At 41.8% G+C, this 19,487-nt stretch overlaps 2 protein-coding genes across 5 annotated transcripts in view; both read left to right on the top strand.

The window, feature by feature from the left end:
- LOC118432466 (exosome complex component RRP40-like) overlaps positions 1 to 1,896 on the top strand; it is a gene marked incomplete in the record, with an annotated part of 9,064 nt that extends 7,168 nt beyond the window's left edge. The window contains 2 exon segments of the mRNA XM_035844049.1: positions 400 to 554; positions 1,395 to 1,896. Coding sequence (XP_035699942.1) covers positions 400 to 554; positions 1,395 to 1,608 — 369 coding nt within the window.
- Positions 1,897 to 3,831: 1,935 nt separating this feature from the next.
- LOC118431874 (G-protein coupled receptor-associated protein LMBRD2-like) lies at positions 3,832 to 18,924 on the top strand. 4 transcript variants are annotated; one of them, XM_035843283.1, is made up of 19 exons: positions 3,832 to 3,999; positions 4,723 to 4,820; positions 5,739 to 5,885; positions 6,267 to 6,538; positions 7,451 to 7,618; positions 9,054 to 9,264; positions 9,508 to 9,582; positions 10,076 to 10,302; positions 10,749 to 10,816; positions 11,546 to 11,727; positions 12,400 to 12,533; positions 13,779 to 13,890; positions 14,285 to 14,486; positions 14,854 to 14,900; positions 15,132 to 15,249; positions 15,828 to 15,863; positions 16,855 to 16,910; positions 17,357 to 17,438; positions 17,792 to 18,924. In XM_035843283.1, the coding sequence occupies exons 2-19, from the start codon at positions 4,794 to 4,796 to the stop codon at positions 17,884 to 17,886; spliced, it is 2,259 nt and encodes a 752-aa protein (XP_035699176.1). In that variant the 5' UTR covers positions 3,832 to 3,999; positions 4,723 to 4,793; the 3' UTR covers positions 17,887 to 18,924. The 4 variants fall into 4 exon arrangements, with proteins under 4 accessions (XP_035699176.1, XP_035699178.1, XP_035699177.1 ...); XM_035843285.1 differs by having other exon boundaries at positions 3,833 to 3,999; positions 15,132 to 15,210; XM_035843284.1 differs by lacking the exon at positions 15,828 to 15,863 and having other exon boundaries at positions 3,834 to 3,999.
- The last annotated feature ends 563 nt before the right edge of the window (positions 18,925 to 19,487 follow it).

Genomic DNA, 19,487 nt, shown 5'->3' with positions numbered 1-19,487 from the left:
ACCATGGTTTGATGCAACATGCGCCAGAAGTTGAACAAATTAGGTGCCCTCGAACCAAACGTGTTGCAACAGCAATGTCCTAACGTCCGAGATCAGGTATTTCGAACTTCGATGGCGCCGTACTCGGCCCACTCGAAACAGTCCGATTATTCGAATGGAGCCCGTGTGATAACCCCGGGCCGTACGAAAAGTTATCAGCCGGTCCGGGACACCGTATCGAACGTTTCACGTCACAGGTATGACATAAAATGCATTACCGAATTTAGTGACACCAGGTGGTCAACACAACAACTCTGGGCATATGAGGGCTTCCTGCATATTGGGTTACATTGTATTGGTATATTCTGGCTTTATTACATTTACACACATGACTCTAGTGTTTTGTACCCCCACCCACAGGTCGGTGACCTTGTGTTTGCCAAACTGCTGGTAGCTAATAAGGACATGGAGCCAGAGCTGGTGTGTATCGACTCAGGAGGACACAGCAGTGGGTACGGGGTCATCCCAGCTGACGGGGGCTTCATGGTACACACCTCACTCAACCTGGTCAGGAAGTGAGTTGTCAAGGATTAATGTTTTTTTTTTTTTTTTGCAACATTTTTAAAGGTATCTCATTGCAGGATCTTCTTGCTGCCAAACTAGATTAAGAAAGCACCTTTTTTATTACATATTTTTTATATAGTTTGAATATTATAGTTTGGATGTGTCCATGTGCTAATGGTTAGAGAGAGATGTCTCCAAAAGTAAGCTCTGTTAAAATTTTTTATATGTTTTTTGATAAAGATTGCATGGTGTGACTGCAGGGCTCGAAATACTTTTTCTCTGCATACCTGCACTGGTGCAGGTAACATTGAAAATTACCTGCACCAGACAAATTTTACCTGCACCACTCCGAATTTAGGAATTTTAGATCATACTAAAATAGTTCAGGAACCATTGCTATTTTTTCTTTTATACTTTATAGGTAGTAACAGTCAATGCAGCTAATGACAATCTATCAACAGCTACATTATAGGACATTTATGTATAAACTCAGTACATGGACCAGTGCAGGTTAGGTACAAGTAGACACCAGAAATACCTGCACAGCTCCAATTTTACCTGCACTAACCTGCATATGCAGGTGGTATTTCGAGCCCTGGACTGTAATTACATCAGTTATACATGTCACAGAAACGCTGGTGGTATTTACTCCAGGGCATGATGGCTGGGTTTCCTGTTAGACCAAATCTTCTTGCTATAATTATTGATGTGAAATCTAAAATTCTTACAAGAAATGATAACATCGCTATGGTTTTACATGTTGTTCCATTTTTACAATAGCACCATATAAAACACTTTGTGACTGAAGAAAAAAGTAATTTAAAACCTAACTCCCCCTTCAACCTGCCCAGAATACTCTCTCCCAACTGTGACATCCTGAAGTTCCTGGGGAAGAATGTTCCATTTGAGACAGCTGTGGGGATGAACGGACGTATCTGGGTCAAGGCCAAGACTCCCAAGGACACCATTGTGGTGGCTAATGCCATTGCCAGTTCTGAGCACATGACAAATGCCCAAATAAGGACGATGATACGGCAGCTATTGGACAAACTTTCTGGGTTCTGATACACCATGAATGCAGCTCATCAGTGCCTACCATTTGACAAGATTTGACTTCAGACAAGATCACAGTTTGTCTTACCAAGGCCATGGTGGAAAAATCAAGTTCTGTTACCATTCCAGTGATGCAGTTCTTTTTACTATTGACTTGTGACACAGTTTATCTAGAACCAGGGCTCTAGCCAGCGTCCGTTTTTCCATCAATTGACGGAAATTTGCTGCGTGTGACGGAAAAATTTTAAAACCAATCCGTCAACTTTGACGGACAAAAATCTGATAAAAGCTCCTTGGTGGAAGCTACAGGCCGTAAAAGCCACACACTGTTTGTTTTGCTATTGTTATGATTGTTGATAATGTGTGTCGGTGCCCTTTCGCATACGATAATCTCATTAAAACCCGTTTTTCAAGGTCTCAGTTCAGTCTCTCTATTAAACTCCTGGAATAGTGTTTTCGCGACAATGGGAATTGCCTGACGGAAAAAAATGTCGAGCTGGCTAGAGCCCTGTCTAGAACCCTTGACAAAAACAGAAAAACACTATGAAACATAATTTTGTTTAATCTATGAAACTATGCCAATAAAGGACAGAAACATCATAATTATGTGAACAACACGAAGAATATCAATGATTATCAGTGATCATATTGTCACATTAAAGTTGCAATTACCACTGCAGTTTGTCTTGTGAAATTTAATTTTGTCTCAAAGTTTATTTGTTTATTTGTACATTTTGGGGGTGGTGTATATTGTTTTTGCATGTGGTAAATTCAAATAAAGAAAATGTAGATCTACAGAATCTTGTTATAGTTTTATAAGAAGGAAATTTCCATGAATGCAGAAGCAGTAACATTACTGGTGGATGATAAGAAGCATTTAGTGGGCAATAAAACTTCACATTGGCTGAAACTGAAATGTTTTTTCAGTATGGTATTTTCTTCCTGAATGGTGACGATACTCTTGGTATCTGACTACTTAGCCTGTGTTTACACTAACTGTCGCTAGGTGGGGTTAATGACTCTCTCCTAGGTGGCGCCAATGGACCCTTACAGCCGAACACCAAAAGCCCCGCCCCTTGTTCGATCTTGGGTTCTATTTAAAAACCTCGGTCAAAAACGGCGTGAGTTGCAAAAACGTGACCCCCGCCGCTATTAGGCTGAGGATACCGACTGACTCCGGCTTAGCTTTTGGGGCCTTAAAATCCTCTCAGAACGGGCGACAGAAAAATGCTATGGATTCTTTGTGGAAGGCTACATCCATTGGGTACAGTCATTTGAGGAGGGGACGTATATAGTTGCGGTAAGGGTGATATAATTTCAGTCAAAGCGGAAGCGGGAGGCGCTCCATAATATTACCTTGTTTGTGGGCAGGAGTGCCCGGTTTTTGACATGCGGTGGATGCAGGTGTAAAGCTGGATACGTATATATGTGACAGGTTTTCTACCGCGTTTGTTGCATGCATGGCATGTGCATACATACTCAGGAGAAAAACCAAATTAAGAAGAAAGTAGCTCGGTCACTCGCGGAGAGGGAGCTTGTACCACGTGTCAAATATAAGACACTACTACAAAGTCCGCTAGTGCGGTGTCCCGTCTCCAGTCTACGAACATTGCTTTACATGCGCATCATGTCCAGGAAGAAAGTAATGCTATGTAGCGCCTACTCTTCCCAAAACAACAATACTTGGTCGGTATAGTCTTCAACAAAAAAAGGCATAGCATTATTCTTTGCCCATTCCTGTCCCACTAGGGCTGTTTTTGACCGAGTATTCGAAATAGAATAGGGGGTTCTATTTGTTCGATATCGCGTTCGGCTGGAAGGGTCCAATGTATGTAGGGCCAGCCAGTAGGAGCATGATTTTAGCCAGGCTATGTGACCACTGTACTGTAATTAGAAACACTTCCAATCATTTTTACAATGTCTACTTCAATTTGTTAAAAAAAACATAATGCCATGCAATAAATAATTCGTTGAACATTCCACGTTTTGCCCAGTCACATACATATTTGTGACAGGTGCTGCCTAATGAGCTCCGTCACTGAGGTGTTGCCAAAAATACTTGCCACTTGCACGGCATCCAAACATCCCCGAGATTGATGTATCGATTTGTATAAAATATTATTGTGGGAATTTACAATTGTTGCTAGTAACGCTACAGAATTATTATGGGGTTAACTTATTATTTCAGTATGATTCTGACTTCTAAGTATGATGTTAGGCACAAAGGTTCGAATGATTCTGTAGTATTCCAATCTTTGCGTGTGGATGCGCTCAATCGTTCGCAGATGTGATATTGTTGTCAGAAAATGGCCGGTAAAAGAAAAATGGGGTGATGAAAAAACGAGAAATTTGCCTTCATGCAGTGAAATCGGACAGTCCTTCTTGGAAACAAGCAATGTAAAGGTAAGGTGGAAATAAATGTGTATATTTCAGTGCTGTTCGTCTTTGATTTTGTCGACAAATAGTGTTATTTTGTTTGCTCTCAAGCGTTGTCAGCTGTTTACGTACGATTTGAGCACAGGTGTCACGCTCCACAAAATGGTGCGTTATGGTTTGAATTCGCAGCTTACAATATATGTCCTATAACCAGTATGATTTGATGGCTTAATTTGAGATATAGACAACGACAAGGCGCGCTGGTCCTACGCAATCTGAAATGATGAGGTAATATATCTATGTGAACCACAGGGGAGGGGGGTGGGGGGGCGGCCACGTCACGCAGTAGAGAATGATGTCATGCCCCAAGTGTGACCCATCATCATGTTCTTGTACATGTAGGAAATGCACCAGATTTAGCCATGTCTTACAGTTTCATATACAATTTCTAACGATCTACTGCATCCAAACTTATGGGTTTAAAATCATAATTCAAAACAACATTATGTTTGTACAACAATATTTTCAGACAATATTATCAATGATGAATATTATCAATATTATCAGAAGCATAAAATGATAACTTATTCAAAAGATGAGTGCTCCCTTGTGTAAATTTATCTTACCAGTATACCAAGTGTTTGCCCGCTACAAAATAAGCCCTGAAAAGTAGCCAAAATAAGCAAAGAAAATACATTTTGTACTGCCTCATCATAAATTGATAATTGATTTATTATTTTTGCCATGCAGCCTGTGGCACCACATAGATAGACCAGCTGTAGAACAGACAACAGAGGATTTCAGCAGACAACATCATCACCATGAGTGTGGCTCCGCTGGCAGTAGAGGTGAGATTGGTCCATGTTGGAAGATCGCAGGAGGGGGATTGAATAACGTCACAATTTTTTTGCTAATAATATATTATACAAGAAATTGAAAACATAAGAAAAGCTGTAGACTCTCTCTATATGTTCTGATTCCCCCAAGAAGTTTTGGTCGCACATCAAACACTTAAAACAGGATACAACTGGGATCCCCAGTCTTAAGGAACATAACCCCTTTCTTTGAGTTATGTGGTACATCCCTTTGACAAGACAAGGTATTTGAAAACTTTCAGGAGATTTCCAGTATGTCACCTAACCTCTAGTCACAAGTGGTGTCTGTAAGTGTAACCTGGCCATGGTCATGTTAATATGTTGCACATAAAATAAACATGCATGTTGCACTTGCTATGTACAGTATATACTCTACCAAACAAGAAAGATTTTTCTTCACTTTACGGTGACTGCTGTATCCATCCATATGTACATCCATCAAGAGTCTTATTTTACGGGGAGTCTTATTTTGCCATCAATAGACAGTAATCAGACTTTTAGCTAGGATTTTATGATAGGGAGTCCAAACTTACTGGTGAATCACGGTAAGTGACTATTGTAGGGGGTCTGGGGGCATCCACCTTCCATTGTGCAGAGTTTTTGATGATTTTAAGTTAAAATAGTGCATTCTAAGGTTTCCCAAGTGGCAAAAATACTGTTACAGAGGTCACAGTAGAAGATTGTGACCACAGATGACCTGGTAGCATCCCTGCCATTCCCTGGTCAATCAGAATTTCATTCTTGTCAAGGATTTCCCCAGTGTAAGGGCGTCCAGGGGCATCAAATTTCTTGTTATTCTAAGAAAAGTGCGTCCAGATGACGCGTTGACGCATGCCTGGCTAAAAAGTAAAAGCCTGACAGTAATATTATATGAAATTGTATCGTTTGCAGGTTATTTGCGTGTTCTGCCTGGCGGCGTACCTTCTGCACAAGTACGGGAACATCCGCCGTCAGCACGTGCTGGTGACGCTGGCCTCGCTGGTAGCCTGGTACTTCTCTATGATCATCATCTTTATCCTGCCACTGGATGTCTCCACTGTAAGTTCTTTCAGTTAACAGTTGTCTGAAGCTATTACCATTTACTTGTAACTAATCGAGTAGAAGTTACTATGTAGTTTCAAGTAAGTTGCTACCAGTTAGCAGCAATTAATGAAAGTCATTGATTGTTACAAGTAAGTTGCTACCAATTATAATGTGTAGTTTGTGTAAGTTACTAGCAGTTACAAGTAAGTTATCACCAGTTACCAGTAAATTATATTCAGTTACATGTAAGTCATTACCAGTAACTATCTACCTTTCAAGGTATTGACCACACTGAGCAACCTGGCCAAGAAAGTATTTAAAACCTGGTATTTATAAATGCTAATGTGTAGACATGCTATGATATTCAAAGTCATTTTTGTTCTACGTTTCTTGCAGACATTTTACAAGATCTGTTTGGGGAGCATACAGCCCCCTGTCACCCCTGCCGCTATCCTGTCCCCCCCTACAAATGCCACCCCCCATGCCAACCATACCTATACCGACGCCCCCTCGAGCATCAACACCACGGTAAACGATGATCAGTCATTGGTCAGGAGGGACGCGCTGTTTGACACGCCCACCTGTCAGGTCCCCTGGAGTTACGTACAGGAACATGTGCTGCCCAACATGTGGCATGTGGTGTACTGGACCTCACAGATACTCACATGGTGAGATATAGGTCCTGCAGGGTTCTCCCCAGAATTTTTTAGTATAGTGGAGGGGCTGGCAAAAATAACCCGCACCAACGCGCTGCACTTTCATGAAAATGGGTTCATTTTGCAATGACAGAGGGTGTCAAATACTACAAGTATAATATACTGTTGTTATTCCTTTGTTGTGAAGTGGCAAAACTACTATTGTTTTGATCATTGCTCATTCACAAGTTTTTGCAGACAATGTAGACTGGAAAAGTGATGTCACTTGGTACAAAAATCTGTGAATTGTCATTAATCTTAGCAAAACTAACAAAGAAAATAGGGAAGAAACACACTAAATTTGAAAAATAGTATAGTGGAGCTGGCTGAGAGTATAGTGGAGGGCCTCCCTTATTCCACTCTCTGGGGAGAACCCTGTCCTGGGTTTGAGTCCCAGAACTTTACTTTATTCTGCAAGCATATGCTGCTTTTTTTTAAAATAAATATAAACATTTTGTGTTTTTTTTCTTTCAAATTTCCTTTGTACAGTATATGATGAGGTCAGACAGACAAGTGCATGTATTATCAATATTCTAGAAAATAATCAAAATTTTGTTGCCATATTTAGAGCATTTGATGATGGCATAATGTGTGGCACAACTATATATAGTAGAGTGTTGGGCCTTAGAGGTCCCGAGTTCAATACTCAACCCCCTGACGTTGTGCCCTTGGGAAAGGCACTTAACACAACCTTCCTCACTTCACCCAGGTGTATAAATGGGTACCTGACTTCTTTCGGGGAGGTAAAATACTACATTTACCTTCTGCCTGTACTTTGTACGTGGCACTGTCAAAATAAGTTACTAACTTGAGGGCCATATTGTCCTCATCTGTCCCAAAGCAAATGAAATAAGATATAAAATTTCTTCTCTTTGACTTCTCCAGGTTGATCCTGCCCTTCATGCAGTCCTACGCCACCTCAGGAGACTTTACCATCCAGGGTAAGATCAAGACTGCCTTGATCGAGAATGCGATCTACTACGGGAGCTACCTGCTCATCTTTGGGGCTCTGCTCATCTACGTAGCGGCCAGACCTGATCTGCAGATTGATGGGTGAGTGTGAATGCTTTCAGTAGGTTTAACTGTATTTCTCCTAGAAATACAGTCACTGATATGTGAACAGACCACAGTATTTGATAATTCAAGCTAGGGCAGAAATGAGTGACAACATGTTCAGCAACATTTCTTTCTCAGAGGTCTGAGTTTCATTGTTTTGTGCTTGGGATTGGCAAAGGGACTTCAGTCAGTAATTTGTAAAAAGTTTGAACCACAGGACAAAAAGAATGCTAATAGTATACATTGATAACTGCCACTGAGATATAACAGTCTGATACCACTGAACTTAACTGACCACTTTGTTCTCTCTGAGATTCTAGGAGATGGATTCATGTGGAATTGTTGGTTGTATGTGCATTAATTATCTCGCATTGTAGTTTTTAATATACTAATGGGGCAATTGTTCAATCTATGAATAAAGGTGATCAAGTCATCAATGGATATGAATATAGCAGATATGTCATTGCTAGGATACCAGTTGTTGATAGGCTACCAGTTGCCAGGATACCAGTTGTTGCTAGGATACAGTTTGGTACAGGATCCTTTGTTCTCTCTGCCCAGTCCCTGCCTTAAGATGATTGTCATCACAGCGAGCAACAACTGGGGCCTGTTCCTGCTGGTGCTGTTGCTAGGTTACCAGTTGTTGCTAGGATACCAGTTGTTGCTAGGATACCAGATGTTGCTAGGATACAGTTTGATTCTTTGTTCTCCCCCCCAGGCCTCGGCTGAAGATGATTGGCATCACAGCCAGTAACACCTGGGGCCTGTTCCTGCTGATGCTGTTGCTAGGATACCAATTGTTGCTAGGATACCAGATGTTGCTAGGATACAGTTTGATCCTTTGTTCCCCCTCCCAGGCCTCGCCTGAAGATGATTGGCATCACAGCCAGTAACACCTGGGGCCTGTTCCTGCTGATGCTGTTGCTAGGATACCAATTGTTGCTAGGATACCAGATGTTGCTAGGATACAGTTTGATCCTTTGTTCCCCCTCCCAGGCCTCGCCTGAAGATGATCGGCATCACAGCCAGTAACACCTGGGGCCTGTTCCTGCTGGTGCTGTTGCTAGGTTACCAGTTGTTGCTAGGATACCAGATGTTGCTAGGATACAGTTTGATCCTTTGTTCTCCCTCCCAGGCCTCGCCTGAAGATGATTGGCATCACAGCCAGCAACACCTGGGGCCTGTTCATGCTGATGCTGTTGCTAGGATACCAGTTGTTGCTAGGATACCAGATGTTGCTAGGATACAGTTTGATCCTTTGTTTCCCCTCCCCAGACCTCGCCTGAAGATGATCGGCATCACAGCCAGCAACACCTGGGGCCTGTTCCTGCTGGTGCTGTTGCTAGGATACCAGTTGTTGCTAGGATACCAGATGTTGCTAGGATACCAGATGTTGCTAGGATACAGTTTGATCCTTTGTTCCCCCTCCCAGGCCTCGCCTGAAGATGATTGGCATCACAGCCAGCAACACCTGGGGCCTGTTCCTGCTGGTGCTGTTGCTAGGATACGGGCTGGTGGAGGTGCCGCGGAAGTGCTGGACGTCGTCCAATCGGGAGCAGCTTCTGGCGTACACACGCTTCCAGGTGGCGAAACTCAGCACGGACAAGTCCGATACAGAGGAGACTTTAGAAGATATACTGGAGGTAAAAACTAATGGTTGTCCCGGAATAGGTGTTGTTGTTTGTGATGTTTGTGGAGGTAAAAATTAGAGCTAATTGAAATTTCTAGATGCTTGGGTTTTATAGAATTGAATGGAGTAGAATCATTTGTTTAATGCTTTAGATTTTTCCTTATTGATTCAAGAATGAGACAACAGAACTTTGTCCAAGACCATTTAAAAGAGTGTGTGTGCACTATACAGTAATTCCCATCTTTATATTTTACAGGAGGTATCAAAGGCCTCTGAAGCCATCCGGTACAACCATCCCCACAGGAAGTACATGGACACCATCTTGAGAAAGGTACATCAAAGGGTTTGCTTCTCTCTACAACTTTTAGAATATGTGTCATGCAAAATCTAACATTGATATCAATAAAATGAAAATCAGAGATTTGGAAAGTCTAATGAATTTGAATGCATCATTTCTCAACTTGTTTGTTTTGAATATAAAGTAAGGCTTTACATGCATGGCGATGGAAATATTCAGGTAGCATGCTCCCCTTTGTAGTGTTGTCATTTCTCCTGCCTGACATTATCATTAAAATGATAAATCTATTCCTTACTAATATGCAAATAATGGATATACTGATATTGGCTGAAACTATGATATTCCACCGGTGTTGACTATATTCTTCTTTCTCAAGAATGACAAAAATCAAACCACTCCTCCTTTCTATGCCTGCCTAGTGCAAGGTTATCCTTACTGATACTAACATGCACATTTCTGTATCTTTTTCAAAGTGACAGTGTAAACTTTGAGAAAGCAGCAACTTAAACAACCTCTGTATACGCAGGTTCCAGAGGACATGCAGGGCAGACTGAACCGTGGGATGGATGATTACGAGGACTATCCCGACGGGCGCTCCGCCAGTATCCCGTCAGAGAAGGATCTAGTGGCGCTGCACAGGAAGACGATCCGCGCCGTCACCAGTCAGCACCGCACACAGATCCAGTGGGACATCCTTATGGAGAGGGCCTTTGGGCTGGAGGACATCGCTGAGAGTGAGAAATGTGCAGATAGGTGAGTACTAGCCTGTGTAACACAAACTCTGCTGTATGGGGCTGTAACTGGAGGCTGGCTGATGTTAGGTGGGTTGCTATAGCAAGATTTAATCAGGCTAGGTGAGTACTTGTTCAAGACTTGTGCAGCTTTAATATGTCCTCAGACAGGCACAGCTTTCAAGGTAACCCCTGATGGCAGTTGAATACATTTATAGGTTTTACAGTCTGTGCTTGATTCTGGTCGGTTGACAGCAGTATGGGGAGTTATAGATGACTGTTGTCTCTGCTATCTCTGGAAATATGAATTGAAATCTGCTGTCTGTCTGTAAATTAATTTGTTTCAGGAGTACATGTGATTATCCAGTGATTATGAAAGACGTACATCTATCTAGTCCTAGGAACAGACAAGAGGACAGAAACGAGTCACCATACCATGTCTGTAACTCACTTTCTCTTCTGTTACAGACGGTTCCGTTCAACCTTCCCTCAACATTACACGGGGATCCTGAAGCATATCTGCACACCAACAGTGGGTAGGTCAGATATTACTGTTTATGTCATACCTGTGACGCGAAAACGTTCGATACGGGTGTTCCGGACCGGCTGGTAACTTTCCGTACGGCCCGGGGTTATCACACGGGCTCCATTCGAATAAATCGAACTGTTTCGAGTGGGCCGAGTACGGCGCCATCGAAAGTTCGAATACCTGATTCGGACGTTGGAACATTACAATTTTTTTCGAGGGCAACAAATTTTTTCAACTTCTGGCGCATTTCGCATCAAAACAGTGGTTTTCTCAGGTGGGTATGACATAAATAAAATATGTCGGCCGTAGGGCGATCCGACCCGCCGTCGGGCTGATACCTTGGGTGATACGGAATACACCGTGTTGTATTCTATATTTAACACCAAGTCCTACATGATTTTATTTTGGCTTTCAGGTAGCTTCTCCTCTGCATCCCTTTGGTTGTTAGATGAAGTATAACTGTAGGTGTATTTGTGTATATCGAAGCAGGGGACTAAGGAAACCTCTTTCTTTTAGGAATCTACCAAGTTAAGGACACATAGGGCTCATCAGGCCTATCTACACTTACAGTCTTATTTTGTCTTACTGAAAACAATGGATTCAGGGACAACTACACCTGTCCTGCCCAGGTTTGTACAGTCTGTACCTTTCCATGATAATCAGAGATGCTGCTCAACTCTGTAATCAAGCATGTTACTGCACTAACTTACTGCATTTTACCTCCGTCCGTCCCCAGAATGGTACTGGAAGTGCCTGGTGCGCCCCTGGGTACTGAAGGTCCTGACGGTCATCCTTGCCATCTTCTCCTTCGTGGTCATCTGGTCAGAGGTCACCTTCTTCAACAAGAAGCCTGTCCTCTCCCTGTTTGCCATCTTCATCAATGTTGCAGCCCAAAACTATGACTACTTTTACATTGAGGTGGGTGTTTTCTGTTACGTCTGTAATGACTAAAGTGTACAATATAACTGTCTATGTTAATAATGTTTTGGATATCACAACTTTTAATGTACAGTCAAACCTGCCCAAGACGACCACACGGGGGACCGGAAAAAAACGGTCGATTTGGACAGGTGGTCGCTGAGAAGAGTATCGACTCAAAACATGACCGATACAAAGTACAAATGGTTTCCGTTGTGTTTAATGGCAAATAGCAAGCACACTGCAAAGAAGCGAGGTCTTTAATGTCAAATACAACACGCACACTGTAAACTGTAAATTTAACCCCAAAATCCGACGCAAACTGGCCCATTTCGGCACAAAATCGCGCTAAGTTATCATCAAAAATTGATGAAAACCTCAATTTTGAAAATGATGCGGTCGTTATGGTTCCGAATTTGGGCCGGTCGCGGTCGCGTTGGCCAGGTGGCCGTTGAGAAAAGGTCGCTTAATGCTTACGTCAATGGAAAATAAATCGGGACCGAGAAAAAGCGGTCGAAATGGCCAGGTGGTCGCTGAGAAGAGGTGGTCGCTCGGGCAGGTTTGACTGTATTTGTGTGCTTCACTTCCACTGAATCAAGTAACAGTTCAAAGACACATGTTATAGGCATTCGCTTTGTATGCTTGTGTTGATAACTCTTATCGTATTTCCAGCTGGCTAGTTGCTTGACCATCACATACCTGTGCGTGTGTGTCTACTTCACGGTGTTCAGAATCCGCATCTTCAACTACTACTACATCGCACCGTACCACCAGACTGACTCCAACAGCCTGCTCTTCAGTGGCATGTACGTAGTCTAAGGCCTATATATCACATTCACAAACTGGGGCCTGGCAGAGCAGCTTTTGGGACTCAGGCTTTTAGCCAGGCATGCGTCAACGCGTCATCTGGACGCACTTTTCTTAGAACAACAAGAAATTTGATGCCCCTGGACGCCCTGTACTGGGGAGAAAATCATCTGACAGGCATGAAATTCTGATTGACCAGGGATGCTACCAGGTCATCTGTGGTCACAGTCTTCTACTGTGACATCTGTAACAGTATTTTTGCCTCTTGGCATACCTTAGAATGCACTACTTTAACTTGAAATCATCAAAAACTCTGCACCATGGAGAGTGGATGCCCCCAGACCCCCTACAATAGTCACTTACCGCGACTCACAGATAAGTTTGGACTCCCTATTATAAAATCCTAGCTAAAAGCCTGATGATACTAAAGACACCAAACTACACAGAGAATAGTTGTGGGCATTATTTGTGTATATTTTTACATGTACTTTAAATTTCTATTTTTTGTCTCCACAAACAGCCCAACCAGGCCTGGTTTGGAAATGTAACTAACGGTAGCCTTATGAGAGTTTTCTAAAATCCTTTGATGTACATCAGTCAATTTTATGATAGAGATATTTTATTACTAAGTGATTCAAGTCACTCCAATGATGGAGCTTTTACTCCAATGAAGGATTTTCCAAATACAGGTGTAGTTTCATAACTGTAAACTGATCCTAGCTGTTGATCAAAGTTAGGAGTACAACCAGTAAAAGAATGTCTATATATCAGTCAAGGTATATGCATATTTTTCTGATGTCTATTAGGCCACACTAATTTAATTTCTTGGTTCACGGATTTTTTCATAAAAAATATGGAGCGAGAGGGCGAAATAAAAATAAAAATAAAAATTGTAAAATGGTTGGGGTAAAGGTAAGGGCTAATCCAAAACATAAAGAATAAAAAGTTTTCAGCTTGAAAAAAGTACAAAAACACTATTACTGTACAGTAACAGCACCTGTTCATTGAAAATTACAAAAGTAGTGTCAGTTTTTGCTACACCAGAAAGTTGGTGAATGGTTTCATTAATGGTGAAAATTTGCTGAGTGGTAATTTTTATTTTTTAATTTTTTTTTCAAAAAATAGGAGCGAGCGAATCCGTGAACCAAGAAATTAAATTGGTGTGGCCTTATGTATTTTTGTCATCTTTGGGACCCAAATACAAAGTTGGTCCCCATGTCATCATCTTGTTACTCTGTCCACAGGTTACTGTGCCGCTTGACTCCCCCCCTGTGTCTGAACTTCCTTGGTATGATCCACCTGGACAAACATGTGACAGGGAATGAAGACCAGGAGATTGAGACAGCTTACACCTCGGTAACAATGAAGAGTCACATTCATCATATTGCAAAATAGCTTGTACTTGTAGTCACAGAACTTTACACCACCTTCATGAACTGAAAATCAATCAATGTTCATAGCTTTACATGTCCTGTTCATAGTAGAACTGATGCAAGAAAATGTTTTTCTTTGATGATATATTTCAAACAAGCAATGAAACTACTTGAACCATTTCAAAACGACAGTTATTATGTATAAGATGATCCTCTTCCTGTTTGATAGCTAAGAATTAGGTACTTAATGCAGAAGAGGCCATTTTGTACGAAATTTTTGTTGTCTATGTGGGAAGGCAACATAGAGAAGTAGAGTAATTATAGGGCTCTCAAGTTATGGACAAGCATAACATAGTATTTCCTCCCTCCCCCTCTAGATCATGGGCCACATGGATGTCATCTCCTTCCTCTCTGATGGCTTCTACATCTACTACCCTATCCTGGTCATCGTTGTTGCCCTGGGGACATTCTTCAGTGTTGGCAACCGTTGTCTGGGACTTCTCGGCTTCCAGCAGTTTATTGGTGATGATGATATGACCTCTGACCTCATTGAGGAGGGCAAGGAGATGATTAAAAGAGGTAAGTCCTTGAAGTCTTACTGAAAGCCTTGAGATCCAAGGAGGGAAAAAACACAGACCTGCTGTATAAGATTGTATGAGTATTTGATTATACTGCTGCTGGGGTCCCTGACATGGGTTGGTAGCAGTCGGCTAGTCTCCACACCATGCTTCAATGCAGCTCTGTCCAACAGGCTCACCCTAGTTGGATAGCACATTAGTTCTTTATGTCCCTTTGTCATGCTGAAGACTTTTCCAGAAGCTGTATGGTTTAGTAAGTGGCTGTGTGTCACATGTAATGCAGGTGTGTCTGCATATAGATATTCTGAAGGTGTATTTGATGATTTTCCCCATCTTACAACTCAGAGTCCTTTAATGTATACTTTCAGAGAAGAGAAAACGGCAGAGAGTTGAAGATGGTGAAGCCAGAAGAAAGGTAAGGAAGGATGGATGCAAAGGTTATCTTAACTGCAGAGAAGAAAAGCTTTCTTCTGCTCAGATTATTCAGAGAAATAGCTGTGTAATAGGAAGTGCAATGTATGCAATTTTTGGAATTTTTTATATTTCGTTTTTTTTTAATGTACCCAACATTGTACTAATTTGTAGGCTCAACATTGAGCTAATTGCTGTACAGTTAAATCAATTATCTTATGATGTATATTTCCAGTCGTGGAGAGACCGTTACGGTACCACAAAAGACCGTGTGGGCTCGTTACAGAACCGTGATGCCAGTGACAGTGACTCAGGTAGAGGGAGTATGAAGTCAGGTGCTCTATATGGGAAAGGTACTTGTCTCTTGGATGATGCTGTGATCTAACAGATGTTGTGTGTTGTAGTAATCTCCCAACACGTCTTCCCATTGTGATACCATTTCTTCATTCTTAGCTTTTGTTTCTAAGTTGTGTTGACATTTAGTTACCTTTCCCATTTAGTTTACTTGTGCTTTTACTTTTGTTTTTGGTTCAAAGTCAGTTAACTTATTATAATTATATACCCCCTTCTTGTGTTGTTCTGCAAGAAATATTCTGAATATCCTTTGACTTCTTTTGCAAACATTAAATGCTATCTTGGGTATGTAACTGTATTACAGATATGACTAGCAGATATTGAATGTTAATTGCAAAGAAGGTGCATTGCATTATATTGAAAAACCTTTATATGGCTTTATGTTAGCAACTTTGCATGCCCCATGCCCAGTCTGCATATTTCCACACTTTCTCTCACACCAACATAATGCATTCATAGATGTGGTCTCGTACAAACTGTTCACATCCCCCTTTTCCACACCACATATTGATATGTAAATTCAATGTGCCCTACTCCCTACCACAAGTCCAACACCCTCCCTCCTTCATTTCTCCAGAATCCAGTCTGCTGCACAGAATTGCTTCCCAGCTAGGTAGAGTTTCTTTCTGTCTTACAGCTGATGTTCTTTTAGTGCATCACAGATTTGCACCTGTGGAAAGATGTGTCCACCCATTGCAGTGTTTGATCTCTTCACTTTGTGGGTGATTTTGTGATGTGAAAACTTAACTACTAACCAATGGGATGTTTCAGTGTAGTAAATCATACTAAATGATCCTGTTTCCTTGTTCCTTGGAGTGTTTTCCTTCTCAGGGTTCTAGCCAGGATTTCATTTTAATGTAGTGGGAATGGCATTGTAGAGAAGCGACCAATCAGGAGATTGGTGTGGAAGGGGGGTCTTGGCCCTTCCACAGTGAGATTTTGACATTGTAGAGTTAAAAGTTAACATCACATGTAATTTGAAGGATTTTTGGTCAGTTTTGAATGGCATATTTATTTATTTATTTATTTATTGATCTTTAGGCATATCATCATTTTTCATTGTTCAGACATTGATTAGACATTGTTGAACAAGCAAATGATAGCAAAGCACCACTACACTAGTTAAAAATTAGCGTAGTGGCCCTTATTTTAGCGTAGTGGTCACGAATTTTAGCGTAGTGGCCCACTACGCTAAAATGCACTAGCTAGAACCCTGTTTCTGAATAATTTTTAAAAAGTTGTCTTCTTGTTGCTGAGTCTGTAGTTTAGCCCTCTTCGGCAACTTTCCCTGTACATGCTGTGTTTCTGCAATATTGGTAAATCCATTCCAATTAAGTGTGACACGCCCTCTTACCATGCTCATACTACAAGGTAAATGTAATGCACCTTTCAGTTTGTTTTCACTTCTTTGGGACATAATAGAATAGGTAAAAAAAGGTTCATGTGTCTGTTTGCAATCTGTCATTGTACCAACCTACACATGGCTTCTTCCCCACTGTAATATTGTAGAGTTGCACCGGCAATGTGTGGTTTTGAGGTGAGACAACACAGGTGTGCGTGTGCTCACAGATACGTTCATACTACATGTATGTTTGTCTATTCAGCCAAGTACAGCCGTGTGAACGACAAGGATGACAGTGCACAGGTGGAGCTACTCAAGGCATGTATACATCTCTCTTGTTTTTTACGTTCCGATGCAGTAGATGGAATAGTTCTCTAGTTCTACTGCTAGTTTTCATACACAACTTTCAGCTAATAAAGGAGTTGTCCTTGTAGTACATAACAGTCAGCCAGGTCACATATGAAATCTGCCACCCCAAAAGAATGTGTCCAAAGATATCTGCAACTCAACAATATAATGTACTCCTGTCTATCTAAACTGTGGATACCTGGGGGCTGCCGCTCAAGAGATCTCTCAAAAACACTATGTAGCTAGGTGCCGTAGGTGGATAGATATTGATGGAGGCTACTAAAATTGTACCTTTCACTTAATCAAAGCATTTGACCCTGGGATTAATTTAGCTCTCCTAAACAGCAACAATATTTTCCAACGTTATTGTTAGCAAATCTAAACTACAACCCAATGTGGTTGGTTCATTTTCCCAGGACTCGGAGCCTCTCGACTATGATGACAGCCTTGCTGAGAATGAGGAGTTTGATCGGGCCAAGTACACACGCTCCCAAGCAGGTCTGTGTGCTTCAAATACTTTCTTCTTTGCATGGTAAAAATTTGGTTAGCCAACTGAAAAAGACATGTAGAGTGGTAGTATCCAGTATCTTAATATACTGCTGCGGGAGTCCCTGACATGGGTAGGCAGCAGTTGGCTAGTACATGTATGTATACAATGCATGTATAGCGTTTTCCCTCAAAGTAGCAGCTTTGCGCGTGTCTAGAACACAAACCCTGGAAGTTATGGACTTCTGCTTTTTCATGGGGTTCTTTTTGGAGGTCAGAGGCCTACCCTGGCACTGATAGCATTTTATAGGGCTGAAACTCTTGCAGTTTAAATGATAAAATTAACGATGTGTTGTGTTTTCCAGGGAGGTCAAGTCGGCAGACCACAGGGTCCCGCTGGACGGGAGGGAGAGGTTACGGGTCGCAGGCTCCGCCTAAAGGCCTGTTTGACGATGTCTGAATCAGGGGTAGAGGCTATGAGTATGAGTCGCAGATTCCTCAGAAAGCCTGTTTGACAAATGTCTGAATCCAGGCATAGGCTATGCGTCACAGGCTCCATCTAAAGGCCTGTTTGACAACGTCTAAATCAGGGGGAGGCTAATTTGCACAAGGTCCCCCCATGAGGTCTGTTTTGCAATGTCTGAGTCCAGACTATAGATGACCCTTGGCTTGTAGCAGTAAGGCAGGAGCGCTCCACCAGTACTCCAATAGTCTTGCTGGTGCTGGTGGATACAAGTGCCAAGACTGGCAATGGCTTTGTACATTTGTATGTCTTGAAGGGGTGGTTGTATACTCCCTTTCTCTTTGGTTAAACTTGAAGCTCGGTGCATTAGGCTTGGTCTTATATTAGCTAGGGATGTTTGTGAGCCTGCCTCTGTGCCCAGGGATGTTTACCAACATGATTTCTTGTTGAGGATTGTATATAAATATGCAAGAGAATGGGAGGGAGTTATTCCTGTATGTAATTTGACAGGACCTACCTGTAGATCATTCCACCTCACCCCAACCACAGTTTTAGGGGACAGGGTTTAGAGCTATTTGTATGTGTGTTAGCTGCCTTCCTGCAAATGAAGATTCACTGATAGAAATAAAAGTTGTAATACACATATCATAGATTACAGACCTACTCCAGTTTTATGCAGCTCTGTACATAAGAATGCAGCAAAGAGAAGCAGTTCAATATATAAACTTGTGTAGTTATAAACATGTTAAAATAGTACATGTACATGGAGACTATTAGTCTATTCAGGATCATTAGGACAATTGTATCAAATACGAGAAACAGAAATGTATACATAGCCGAATCCAACTTGAAAGATAGCATTCTGAAGCTTGGGTAGGCCTGGAGCCTTTAGCCAAAACAATGTACAACAGACTAGATGTAGTTCCTTGACCCTAGTAACTCTATCCTTGTACATACTGTTAAGACTGCTTAAGAGTTGGACTGTTAAGAGTTGGAGACAACACACACCACTGCACAAAAAAAAAGTATGAGGGGTCAATAAGTAATGCCCCTAACCCACTTCCAGTTGTCTGATCTAAATGAAATTTTGTGTGTGTAATGATTCATATCTTTATAGGTTATGTTGCAAAAACAGCTCTGAACTAATTGTGGTTTCTGATTTACTGGTGTTTGAACTGAGTCAGGTGCGAAATGGACCAGGTGTGAAATGGAACCAGTTGAGTGTCGCGCAGTGATCCGGATTTTGTATTTGAAAGGATGCACACCAAAGAAGACTTTTGATGAAATGAAAGAAACTTATGGTGATGATGCCCCATCATATGACCTTGTAAAATGCTGGCATCCTGAATTCAAACATGGTCTGTGGAAACAGCTCCCAGACCTGGTCGTCCCTCTTGTGCCATTGATGAGGCATCTGTTGGAGGACCAACCTGGGGTGTCCTACAAAAAGGGTGTCCAGAGCTGCATCAAACGATGGGAGAAATGCATAACTCTGGGTGATTCCTATGAAGAGAAAGACTAATAACTGTGCCAAGTTTCATTAATCTCCTGCTATGGGAAATGGGTCAGGGGCATTACTTATTGACCGCCCCTCGTAT

This window comes from Branchiostoma floridae, chromosome 15 (assembly GCF_000003815.2).
Source record: "Branchiostoma floridae strain S238N-H82 chromosome 15, Bfl_VNyyK, whole genome shotgun sequence".
NCBI lineage: Eukaryota > Metazoa > Chordata > Leptocardii > Amphioxiformes > Branchiostomatidae > Branchiostoma > Branchiostoma floridae.
Note: the sequence above shows the minus strand (reverse complement) of the source record. Positions and strands in the feature narration are given on the sequence as shown.

Coding starts and splice junctions, on each gene's coding strand:
- LOC118431874 (XM_035843283.1), top strand. CDS start 4,794: ATGAGTGTGGCTCCGCTGGCAGTAGAG. Junction 5,886..6,266: donor TGCCACTGGATGTCTCCACT/GTAAGTTCTTTC, acceptor CGTTTCTTGCAG/ACATTTTACAAGATCTGTTT. Junction 15,864..16,854: donor CAGAATTGCTTCCCAGCTAG/GTAGAGTTTCTT, acceptor TTGTCTATTCAG/CCAAGTACAGCCGTGTGAAC.